General features: G+C 43.7%; 1 protein-coding gene across 1 annotated transcript in view; it reads right to left on the bottom strand.

The window, feature by feature from the left end:
- LOC140184959 (F-box/LRR-repeat protein 6-like) overlaps positions 1-8857 on the bottom strand; it is a gene marked incomplete at its 5' end in the record, with an annotated part of 57633 nt that extends 48776 nt beyond the window's left edge. Inside the window, 2 exons of the mRNA XM_072238201.1 lie at positions 5385-5472; positions 8770-8857. Coding sequence (XP_072094302.1) covers positions 5385-5472; positions 8770-8857 — 176 coding nt within the window. The remainder of the gene's footprint in view (positions 1-5384; positions 5473-8769) is intronic.
- Positions 8858-12557: the final 3700 nt, after the last annotated feature.

Raw genomic sequence — 12557 nt, 5'->3', positions numbered from 1 at the left:
CACTGGCACACCTCAGGGGTGTGTGCTTAGTCCACTGCTCTACTCTCTGTATACACATGACTGTGGGGCTAGGCACAGCTCAAATACCATCTATAAATTTGCTGATTGTGGACTTCAGGAAGGGTAAGATGAAGGAACACATACCAATCCTCAGAGGGATCAGAAGTGGAGAGAGTGAGCAGCTTCAAGTTCCTGAGTGTCATGATCTCTAAGGATCCAACCTGGTCCCAACATATCAATGCAGTTATAAAGAAGGCAAGACAGCAGCTATATTTATTAGAAGTTTGAAGAGATTTGGCATGTCAACAAATACACTCAAAAACTTCTATGGTTGCACCGTGGAGAACATTCTGACAGGCTGCATCACTGTCTGGTACGGAGGGGCTAATGCACAGGACCAAAAGCAGCTGCAGAAGGTTGCAAATCGAGTCGGCTCCATCTTGGGTACTAGCCTACAAAGTACCCAGGACATCTTCGGGGAGTGGTGTCTCAGAAAGGCAGCGTCCATTATTAAGGACCTCCAGCACCCAGGGCATGCCCTTTTCTCACTGTTACCATCAGGTAGGAGGTACAGAAGTCTGAAGACACACACTCAGCAATTCAGGAATACCTCCTTCCCCTCCACCATCTGATTCCTAAATGGACATTGAATCTTTGGACACTACCTCATTTGTTTTAATACACGGTATTTCTGTTTTTGCATGTTTTTTGGTAATCTATTCAATATATGCAATTGGTTTACTTGTTTATTTATTATTTTTTTTCTCTGCTAGATTATGTTTTGCATTGAATTGCTACTGCTAAATTAACAAATTTCGCTTCACATGCCGGTGATAATAAACCTGATTTTGATTCTGAGTAACACTTGCAATTTTCCAATGATCCAGTACATTGCCAAAATCTATCGATTCTTGAAAGATCATTGTTAATACCTCCGCAATCTCCCCAGCTACTTCCTTCAGAACCCGAGGGTGAATTCCATCAGGTCCAGGAGATTTATCCAGCCACAGACCATTAACTTCCTGAGCACCTTCTCAGTCGTAATTTTCACTGCAATACTTCACTTCCCTAACACTCTTGAATGTCCGGTATACTGCAAATGTCTTCCTCTGTGAAGACTGATGCAAAATACGCATTCAGTTCCTCTTACAATATCTCCAGCATCATTTTCTATGGGTTCTGTATCTACTCTTAACTCTCTTTTACCCTTTATATACTTAAAAAGGCCTTAGTATCTTCTTTGATTTAGTCACCAGCTTCTTTCATAATTCATCTTTTCCTTCCAAATGACCTTCGTTTCTTTCTGAAAGTTATTAAAAAGCTTCCCAATCCTCTATTTTCCCACTAGCTTTGGCTTCCTTGTATGCCATCTCTTTTGTTTTCACTTTGGCTCTAACTTCACTGTCAGCCACGGTAATGTCCTTCTTCCTCTTGAAAATTTCTTATTTGAAATATATCTCTTACCCTTCCCCCATTTTTCGCAGAAACTCCAGCCACTGCCGCTCTACTGTCCTTCTTGCTAGTGTCCCTTTCCAGTCAACCCTGGCCAGTTCCCTTCTCCTGCCATTGTAATTTCCTGTATTCCACTGAAATACCGACACATTGATATTTAGTTTCTCTTTCTCAAATTTCAAAGTGAACTCGATCATATTGTGATCACTGTTCCCTACGGGTCCGTTAACCTTAAGCTCTCTTGTCACCTTCGGATCATTGTACAACAGACAATCCCCTGGCGGGCTCAACGACAAGCTGTTCGGAAAAACCATCCCTTAGACATTCTACAAATTCTCTCACTTGACGTACAGTACTGACCTGGTTTTCCCAATCCACTTTCTTGTTAAAACCCCCAACAATTATCGTGACATTGCCCTTCTGACACACCTTTTCTATCTCCTGCTGTAATTTGTAATCCACATCCCAGCTGCTGTTTGGAGGCCATTAGGGTCCTTTTACCCTTGCCATTGCTTAACTCAACCCCTAGATACTCTACACTCGTGGTCACCAACCTTTTTAAGCCCAAGATCTCCTACCTCGACCTTAGTGAAAGGCAAGATCTACCAACTAAATCGTTCAGAGAAAAAACAGCTCAGATTGTACTTCCAATTTGAGGCCTTTTGAGCTGATTGTATTTGAATTACACAAAATACTTCTGTTAAACTTTCAAATTAATTCAAAAAAGAAAACATTGTAACTAGCATATCAAACAGGCCATAGTTGCCTTTCTTTAAGAATATTACAATACTTCACACCTTTAATTCTAAGTTTCATTATTTAATTTTATTTCAACAGGAAAAATAAATGAATAAAGATTGACTGTTGCACTCAGTGTGATAAATGGGGCTGAATACTTTCTGCTAGTTCCTGAAATTTGGCTCATAACTACAGACAGCCAGTCTGAGACAGTCTGTGAGGTGTGAGTCAGTAAGACAGCTCCTGTACTTAGATTTAATAATTTTCATCTGTGAAAGTGGAATTTCACAAGGTAAATTTGACCCGAAGGAGGCATTGACTTTGAGTACTATAAAACCAACGTGCACACCGCTCATTGCTGGGGCCCCATCAGTAGTAATTGCCACCAGTTTATGAATGGGGATGTCATTTTCACAGACATATTTTTTAAACTCATTGTAAATATCCTCACCTCTCGTTCTCTCCTTTAATTGCAAAAGAGTGAGGAAGTCCTCCTTTGCTGTAAAATCCTGGAAAGCCATTCTGACAAATACAACAAGCTGAGCTGTTTGCATTACATCCAGGGATTCATCGAACTGTAGTGAAAAATATCCACGTCCTCTGACAGTGATTCTACCCCCCTTGTCACTGTTGCAGGGCCAAGCGGTATATTATGTATTGCGGTTGTGATGTCGTTTTTGTTTTTAAAGTCATTAAAAACAGTCTCTGCGGTAATGGCCATTGCTTCCTTGAATAAAAATCGCCATCTGTAAAAGGCTTCTTGTGTTCCGGTGGTCCCCAACCTCTGGGCTGCTGACCGATACATTGCCACGAAGAATGCAGGGGTGCAGCGGTAGTCGGAACACACCCAGCACTTCTTTAAGAAAAGCCAAAATAAAGATCATCTGGTCCGACATTAGGACATTAATTAGGGTGGCACTTAATTAATTAGCTTGTTTATTTTGGTTTTTTCTGGTGGTTGGTGTTGTGGTGCCGCTCCAGATTCCCTCTTTTAGTCAGTGCTTGTGTTTGGTGGCACAACATACATACACACTTGTCTTTCACCAAGGTAAATAGAAATTCCTCTTCCTATTCTGGATGGAATTTGTACGTTTTCGCCTTCTTTCGCGTAGCCTCCGCCATGCTATCAGGATATCACCAGCGTGTGTTGCACCAATGTGTACCAAGACATCAGGCTGCACCCTCTCCCTTCAGATACGCTGCACCCGATCCGAGACATCCCATACCATCGCGCCTGGGAGGTAACACACTATGTTACCAGCCAGCTATCTATCCTGGAGGGCAAGCTTTCACAATGCTGTGGAAGGACTAAGTCTTAAATTTAGTGAAGAGCTGGACCTTCTCTGTAATTGGCATGGCTTCCAACATGCCACAAGGGTTAAGGCAGTGTACACTGCTAATGCAGCTCTGGGTCTAAAAATGCTGGGGCAAAGGCTAGTCAATCGAAGAACGTCTTTTCAGCAGTCTCGACAACTTTCCAAAGCTCTCACACAGAACGGTGGGAGCTACTGGAACGTGCGGATCTGTCGTTGGAACTACAATCAACAAAAAATGAGGGTTACCTACCAGGGCTGAATTTCTCAGATGCTGTAAGAGGAATGAACCCCACAGTGGAGAAGCGAAACAAGATGAAATTCATCTGCCGATACACAAACTTTGAAATTACCCTAGTTTTATCCGTTTAACTTCTGGCAACACCTCATTCAAAGAGAGGTCATCAGCAGAAAGACGGAAAACCAAAACCCCTATCACGATCAATAAAAAGAAATAGAAAGCTCTGCCACAGACAATTACCCGTCCATAAGAAACTTCACTCCCTAAAGGAAATGCAGTGGTTTCAGAGAAAAACCACTGGCAGCCTGGCAGCACTTTCTAAAAGAGCACTCAGTATGTTTCACATCTTGTGCTTCAATGGGACACCAAAGGACGGTAAGGCTATCATACACTGCACTGAGAGCAACAGTGACCAGGACATATCAGTGCTACATTTAGGGCCAGTACCTTGGCTTCTACCGGTTCCAGCATACCCACAGCAGAGTACGGTGAGGAGCCAGATGATCGTCCGTCAGATGTAGCTACTTCTCAGGCACAGAGGTATGTGGGAAAGGGTTCCAAGGCAACCGGAGAAGATAACTTCACTTGCCCCATCACTGAACTATTCCCACATCCTATGGACTCACCTTCAAGGATTCTTCATCTGTTCTTGATATTTATTGCTAATTTATTATTGTGATTGTTTCTTGTCTGTTTCTTTGTTTGTACTTGCAGTCTGTTGTTTTTTTTTGCTCATAGGCCATTGTCCGTCCTGTAGGGTGTGGTCTTTTATTGAATCGATTGTGTTTCTTGCATTTACTGGGCTTGCCCACAAGAAATGAATCTCAGGGTTGTATATGGTGATAAATATGTACTTTGTTAATAAATTTACTTTGAACTTTTTCCCCCCTCGGCCCTTTAACAGCAGTGTGACGAACTCACTAAGTGTGTTATCCACAACATTCCCAGCATCGCAGAAGCTCTAAAGCAGAGGTTCCCAACCTGGGTGTACAGACCCCTCAGTTAACGGTGGGGGTCCGTGGCATAAAAAAAGTTGGAAACCCCTGATCTAAAGTGAATCCATGCACAGATCCAGGGCCGTCACGTGGACTGTCAGGGGCTGCACACACACAGTCATCCGGGACTCCAATACCCTCCCTGAGTTTCCACATTGCACAGGAGAAGCACGATACAGAACTGAGCTCATCTGCAATAACTAAAAAGCTTTTGAGGGTGGAAGGAAAGACAAAAAGAATGAACCTACGCTCACCTCAATGTTACTCACCTCCTCACCAAAGTCCACACTATGACAGCCATCAGGACTCAGATTAGAAATCAACCCTCTCCAATGGGCCACTGTGCGTGACCCTACTTCTTTTTATTGGCTGCTAGTACTTAGCCAATCATCTATTAATTGACAGGTGACATGGTAGCGTACCAGTTAGTACAAAGTTATGACAGCTCAGGGCATTGGAGTTCGGAGTTCAATTCACCCCGTGAACTGCGGGCGGTTCAAAGACCTACCGGATAGTAGGTTAATTGGTCATTGAAAGTCGTCCTGTGATTAAGGTGGGTTGCTGGGTGGTGCAGCATATTGGGCCGGAAGGGCCTGTTACGCACTGTATCTTTAAATAAATAAAATTAACAATCAGCTGACCCACCTCTTTTCCTGCGAGTGAAATTCTCGCACAGGCAACAAGAATCGCTTCTTTTCAATTTTCCTGTTCTTGCTCTGTCCCGGGCCGGGTCCTGCGAATGAAACTTAATAATAAAACAGAAAGATGTTCCTCTTAGCCTTGGCCTCAGAGCCAAAGCCTCAGCTCCCTCCTCTAACCCTGTCCACTCAGACTGCAGCTGCTCCCAGAATAGCTGTGCCACTTAATCCCAACTTTTTATTGGCCCTAGGGAAACACACAACCAAGGAGGCTTGTTCTTTTCAATGTTTTCCACTGCTATTCACAATCCTTCAAGTCCTCAGGCAACATCTATGGGATGAGAAACAGAGTTAAAGTTTCACAGGTGCAAGCACCTCGACCTCAACGAGAAAAGAGCAATAATAAAGAAAGTTAAGATGCAGAGAAGGCAGCAGGATGAATGAGAAGGACAAAGGTGAAGGTCTGAGAAAAAGGTGAAGCCAAGCTAACCCTGCCGCAAAGAGTCATAGAGATCTGACACCTGACCAGGTTCATTTCCTAATACCAGATCAAGTACAGCCTCTCCTCTTGTAGGCTTATCTACATATAGTGTCAGGAAACCTTCCTGAACGCACTTAACAAACTCCACCCCATCTAAACCCCTTGCTCTGGGGAGACACCAATCGATACTGGGAAAAATAAAATCTCCCATCACGACGACCCTGTTATTACTGCACCATTCCAGAATTGTCTCCCTATCTGCTCCTCGATGTCCTTCTTGAAGCTGTTCACCCTCTCAACTCCAGATCCGTTGATGTCAATAGGCCTGTCTCTATTTCTCCTGTAGTCCACAACCACCTCCTTTGTTTTTGCAACATTGAGGGAGAGGTTGTTTTCTTGACACCACTGTCAGGCTGATGGCTTCTCCTCTGGAGGCTGCCTCGTTATTATTTGAGATAGGGCCAATCAATGTAGTATCATCTACAAATTTAATTAGCCAGTTGGAGCTGTGGACAGCAACACAGTCATGCGTGTACGGACAGTAAAGGAGGGGGCTTAGGACACAGCCCTGGGTGGCTCCTGTGTTGAGGGTCAGAGGGGCAGAGGTGAGGGAGCCCACTCCTACTACTTGCCAGCAATCTGACAGGGAAGTCCAGGATCCAGCTGCACCAGGCAGGTGAAGGCCGAGGTCTCTGAGCTTCTTGTCAAGCCTGGAAGGTATTACGGTGTTGAATACTGAACTGTAGTCCAAGAACAGCGTTCTCACATAAGCATCCCTATTCTGCAGGAGTGTAAGGATGGTGTGTACAGCTGTGGCTATTGCGTCACCTGTCCATCGGTAGGCGAATTGTAGGGGGTCCAGTGTGGGTGGTAGCATGCTGCAGATGTAGCCCTTGATTGGCCTCTTAAAGAGATAAGAGACCAGAGTGGGGAATAGAAGAGGGAAGTGTAAAGGAAAAAATAAAAATAGCAGCAGGAGAAATCGATGTTCATGCCATCAGATTGGAGGATACCTAGACAGAAGCTGAGGTGTTGCCTCTCCACCCGGAGGGGGTCTCATTGTGGCAGAAGAGGAGGCCGTGGGCCGACGTGTCAGAATAGGATCGGGGATGGGAATTCCAAAGGAAAGGTGGGAAATACTGACTGAGACTAAACAATCTAAGAGAGAAAATACTGATGGTGTTTGAAGGCAGATAAATCACTGGGCCTGCATGAAATCTAACCCAGACAGCGGAGGGGCTCGTTCCATTAGAGCAGCAGGACCTTTCCGGACCTGCCTCTCGGTCTTTTTTTGCACTACCTTACTTCCCATTTTTCTATTTTCTATCTATGATTTATAATTTAAATGTTTAATATTTACTAATTTTAATATCTTTAATATTTAATATGTGTGAAGCACAGAACCAAATATCGCTGTGATGATTGTACGTTCTAGTACCAAATGCTTGGCGACAATAAAGTACCATGGGGTAAAGAAGAAGAAGAAGAAGAAGATTTTTATTGTCATTGTTGTGGAGCAATGAAACACAGTTTAGCAGCTCAACGTTTTGCAGCATGACAAGAATATATACATAAAATAAACTCTAAAACCTCAGGAGTGCAGTCCAAAATTAAGAATATATGGATGGGGGAGGGGGGGTAGGACTATTGCACACCTGCCATTCCTGGAAGTGTGATGCATTTAGCTGCCGCCGTCTTGGTGGGGGGACAGGAGAAGGGAAGGGGGTGTTATACATTTCACTGCTTGTGGGTAGAAGCTGCTAAGGAGTCTCTTTGTTTTCATCCTTAATGCTCTGTATCTCTTCCCAGAAGGTAGAGGGGAAAACAGGTGATGTCCAGGATGAGTGGGATCCTTTGAAATACAAGTAGCCTTCTTTTGAAGTCTGCCAGTATAAATGTCTCTGAGGGAGGGTAATGTTGTGCCAATAACCCGCTCTGCTACCCTCACCACCCACTACAAGTCCTTCCTGTTCTGTTCTGTGCAGCTGGCAAACCACACTGCACAGCAATACGTCAGGAGGCTCTCTATAGTTGTCCGATAGAAGTTGATCAGTAGGTGATGAGGGAGGAGAGCGTGCTTTAGTTTCCTTAGGAAGTAGAGCCTCTGTTGGGCCTTCCCCACCTGATAAGAGATATGGGCAGTCCAGGTGAGGTCAGCCGAGATGTGGACGCCGAGGAACTTGAAACTCTCTACTCTCTCCACCTCTTTCCCGTATATGTGCAGAGCAGAGTGTTCGACGCGCTTTGATTTCCTGAAGTCTACTATCAGCTCCTTGGTTGAAGAAGGTGCAGATGGTCACAAGTTCAAGTTTATTGTCTTTCAACTGTCAGTATGTGTACCACCAAACAATGTGATGTCTGTGCAACATAGTACATATAACTCACACACCTAACACTTCAAATAACATTACCACAAATAAATTAACAAATAATAAGGTGCATATATGATACAAGTTAAAAAGTAAACAGTATAGTGCTGCTGGCACTTCATATTGTGAGGAAACCTGGGTGGTGACAGGGAGATCTGTATTCCTACGGGTTGGGGGGAGGGAGATTTTCCCATCCTAATTCCAATGCTGTGGTACCTCCTGCCTGATGGTAGGTCGAAGAGATTGTTGGACAGATAGGAGAGACCAATGGCAATGCTAAGGGCCCTGCGTACACAGCGCTTCTGATAAATATCTCTGATGGGTGTCAGAAAGGCCCGGATGGTCTTTGATGACAGGGTGAAGTAGGGGAAAGGATGCCACAGGGCAAGGAGTGGGTTATTGAAGGACGGACTGGAGGTCCATAGAGGGGAGGGTAGCACAGTAACCATGGCAACAAAGACTTGACTTTACAGGCACCGCCCACTCCTCTAAGGCGACATCCTCATCTTCATCCTTATCCTCTACTGCCGTCCAAAGCTCACCCTCCGACCGCCGTCCCTCTGATCCCGCACTCACTCCACTCACTCCCTCAGGCGTCGCCACACTGAAACTTCCCGCCGTACGCCGCCTCTCTTACTAACCCGATAAATGGTTCTAGGTTCCGCCCACACCTCAAGACAATTGGCTCTGTCACCACAGCTCCACGAATAGGAAACCAGGGTCCTGCAGATCTATTGGTCCAACTCTCCCGTCAATCACCAGACGCCGGCGGCCGCTCGCGATCAAGTGGGGTTGACACCTTTAAAAGGACGCACGACTTTCTTTTCAAACTGGCAGTGAGACGCTTTAAAACATATATGTTGTTTTGAATTTGCGTAACGCGTGTGACACAAAGCAAAACGCTGACGTTTATGTTTTATTGTGCTGCTTATTTGCATGAACAGCCACTGCTAGAGGCATTTTGAATCATCTCGGCTGTAAATTATTAAACGTACCATTTAATTTATTGTTTCATTTTACTTAATAGCTCTTTAGAGGTTTGGTAAACGGATTCTTGGCTGTTCTAAATTTGTAATAGCGACATCCAGTTCTCATTTGGGGGGCGGGGGCATTAACTGAGAGGCTGTCACAAACACACATATCCAAGGTACAAATACCATGACAAATGTTTTTTTTACAGCAGCAGCACGCTAAATTACAAACATAAATGTTGCATGAAATTATGGAATCCCTCCAAAAGTCTCTTTGAACCCCAACCATCAGGCAGGAGGTATTGGACAAGGACTGTTGGGATGGGAAACAGGTTCTTTCTCCAAGCCATGAGACTACCGAACTCTCTGCCACATCACATATAAATAAAGCGCACGTACTTTTAAATTGCCTATACTCATGCCTTATTGTTTGTTAATTTATTTGTGGTTGTGGAACTTCATGTGTGAATGATATGTATGGTGTTTTACAGTTTGGTCTGGAGGAATATGGTTTCATTTGTCAGTATACATGTGTACAGTTGAATAACAATAAACTGAAATTGAACTTAAATTTGAATTATGAAATTATGGATCTGGTGCTCCCAACATAGTGGTACAATTATGAAGAAGAGTTGCAGGTGAATGGGAACCAGAGTGCCAGAACAGATAGTGGAGAGGTTGGGGAGACAGATGTTGATAATACATAAGACTAAGTCAGGAATCAAAAGGTTGAGCAGAGTGCGACTACAGTCCTAAACTGCACATATTTCAATGCAAGAAGTATCGTAGGAAAGGCAGATGAGCTCAGTGCATGGATCAACACATGGAATTATGACATTGTGGCCATTAGTGAGACTTGGTTACTAGTAGGGCAGGACTGGTGGCTCAATATTCCGGGGTTCACTTGTTTCAGATGCGACCGACAGGAGTGATTAAATGGGGAGCGGTAGCAGTACTAGCCAGGGGAGATGTCACGGCAGTGCTCAGTCAGGACAGGCTGGAGAACTTGTCCAGTGAGGTGTCAGGGGTGGAAATGAGAAATCAGACAAGCATGACCATGTTAATAGGCTATATTACAGACCACCTAACAGTCCGAGGGATTTAGAAGAACGAATTTGTAAAGAGGTTGCAGACTTGCAAGAATAATAAGGTTGTTATATTAGGTGATTTTAAGTTTCCACATATTGACTGGGACTTCCATACTGTAAAGGACTGGATGGGATAGAGTTTGTTGTATGTGTTCAGGAACGTTTCCTTCCTCAGTACGCAGAAGTCCCAATGAAAGTGTGCGATACTTGACCTGCTATTAGGGAATGACAGGGAGTTTGTGTAGGGGAACAGTTTGCATCTAATGATCACAATGCCATTCGTTTCAAAACAAATATGGAAAAACATAGGTATGGTCCACAGGTGAGATTCTAAATTGGACAAAGGACAATTTTGATGATATCAGGAAGGATCTGGCAAATGTGGATTGGGGCAGGCTGTTTTCTGGCAAAGGTATACTTGGTAAGAGGGAGGCCTTCAAAAGTGAAAATTTAAGACCACAAAACTTGTATACTGTCAGAATAAAATAGGGAACCTTGGTTTTCAAAAGATATTGAGGCCCTGGTTAAGAGACAAAAAGGGAGGTGCATTGCAGGTATAGGCAAGTAGGAACAAATGAGGTGCTTCTGGAGTACAAGAAATACAAGAGAACACTTCAGGAAGAAATCGGGAAACTAATTCCTGATGAGGTTTCTGCCAGGAGCCAAAGTGAAGCAGAATCCTAAGGGATTCTACAGTTATGTTAAGAGCAAAAGAATTGCAAAGGACAGAATTGGTCCTCTGGAAGACCAGAATGGTAATCCATGTGTGGAGCCCAAAGGGATGGGGAGATCTTAAATGAATTTTTTTTGCATCTGTATTTACTCAGGAGTTGGAAACCCCCAAGTGAGGCAAAGTGACACCAGCTGCATGGGGTCTACAGAGGAGGAAATGTTCACAGGCAGATTAGGGTGGATAAATCCCCAGTGCCTGACAAAGTGTTCCCTCAGATCCTGCGGGAGGGAAATGCAGAAATTACTAGGACCCTAGCAGAGATATTTAAATTATTCTTAGTGACAGCTGTGGATCTGTCAGAGGATTGGAGGATAGCCAATGTTGTTCCATAGTTTAACAAAAGCTCTACAAATGAACCAGGAAATTATAGGCCAGTGAGTCTGACATCAGTTGTGAGAAAGTTATTGGAAGGCATTCCAGGGGACAAGATATACAGGTATTTGGATAGACGTGACTGATACCATTGTTCAGCATTTCCCCTTCTGGTTACATTTCTTTGAATGATTCCGGAATCTACTCTGGTACCGAATTACAGTTTTTGAACTTGGATTATCGGATTGATTAACTCTTATTTACAAATTTGTATGGAGTATTTATCACCTCTGGGTGTAAGTAGGGCTGAACATGTTGGCCTGCCATCCTTTTTTCTTTTTCTATTTTGATCTTAGCTACCGTACTTTAACTCTCGACATTCCTGGTTCCCTTTGTTCTATCAGCACTTAATAAAATAATTGTGAAGAAACAAGTTCAAAGTTCAAAGTAAATTTTTAATCAAAGTACATATATGTCAGCATAAACCAATCTCCATATCCATTTTCTTGCAGGCAATCGCAATTTTATGCCTTTATCCTGAGAGAACGAGACATAAAACTTCGAAGAACCTTGAATGAGAATCGTCAGAATCCAGCAACACGTATATCTAAAAATGAATAAATAAAAATAGAATAAAAATTGTTAAGACTACAGCTGGAGGTCATGGGTTAAGAGTGATAGGTAAAATGTTTAAGGGGAACATGAGGGGAAACATCTTCACTCAGAAGGTCGTGAGAGTGTGGAATGGGCTGCCAGCACAAGTGGTGGTTTTGACTTCATTTAAGGGGTTTAGATAGGTACGTGGTTGGGAGGGGTATGGAGGCCAATGGGTTGAGGAAGTTTAAGTGGTTCAGCATGGACTACATGGGCAGAAGGGCCTGTTTGTGTGCAGGTTTTCTATGACAATAAATGAATATAGAAGTGGCAGGATATGTTGCGATTGTACTTGGTGAGGTCTCACTTGGAATATAGTGTTCAGTTTTAGTCACCCTTTAATAGCAGACATCCCACTTCTCCTGGAAGTTTCGGGACTCTCCCGCACAGTGGCAGCGCCAGAGATTTCTTCTTGCTGGTGCTACGGAGGGGCTGAATTATTCAGTGATGGTGCTGAGGGATGCACTGTATGGTAATATGTATTCACAAGGCCAGATGCGAGGCGTTAAAAAGCCAGTTTCAAGCATTATGTGACTACTATAAATGCCTCTTTTGATTCACAAGCAACAGCA

The sequence above is a fragment of the Mobula birostris genome, chromosome 20 (genome assembly GCF_030028105.1).
Source record: "Mobula birostris isolate sMobBir1 chromosome 20, sMobBir1.hap1, whole genome shotgun sequence".
Lineage (NCBI taxonomy): Eukaryota > Metazoa > Chordata > Chondrichthyes > Myliobatiformes > Myliobatidae > Mobula > Mobula birostris.
Note: the sequence above shows the minus strand (reverse complement) of the source record. Positions and strands in the feature narration are given on the sequence as shown.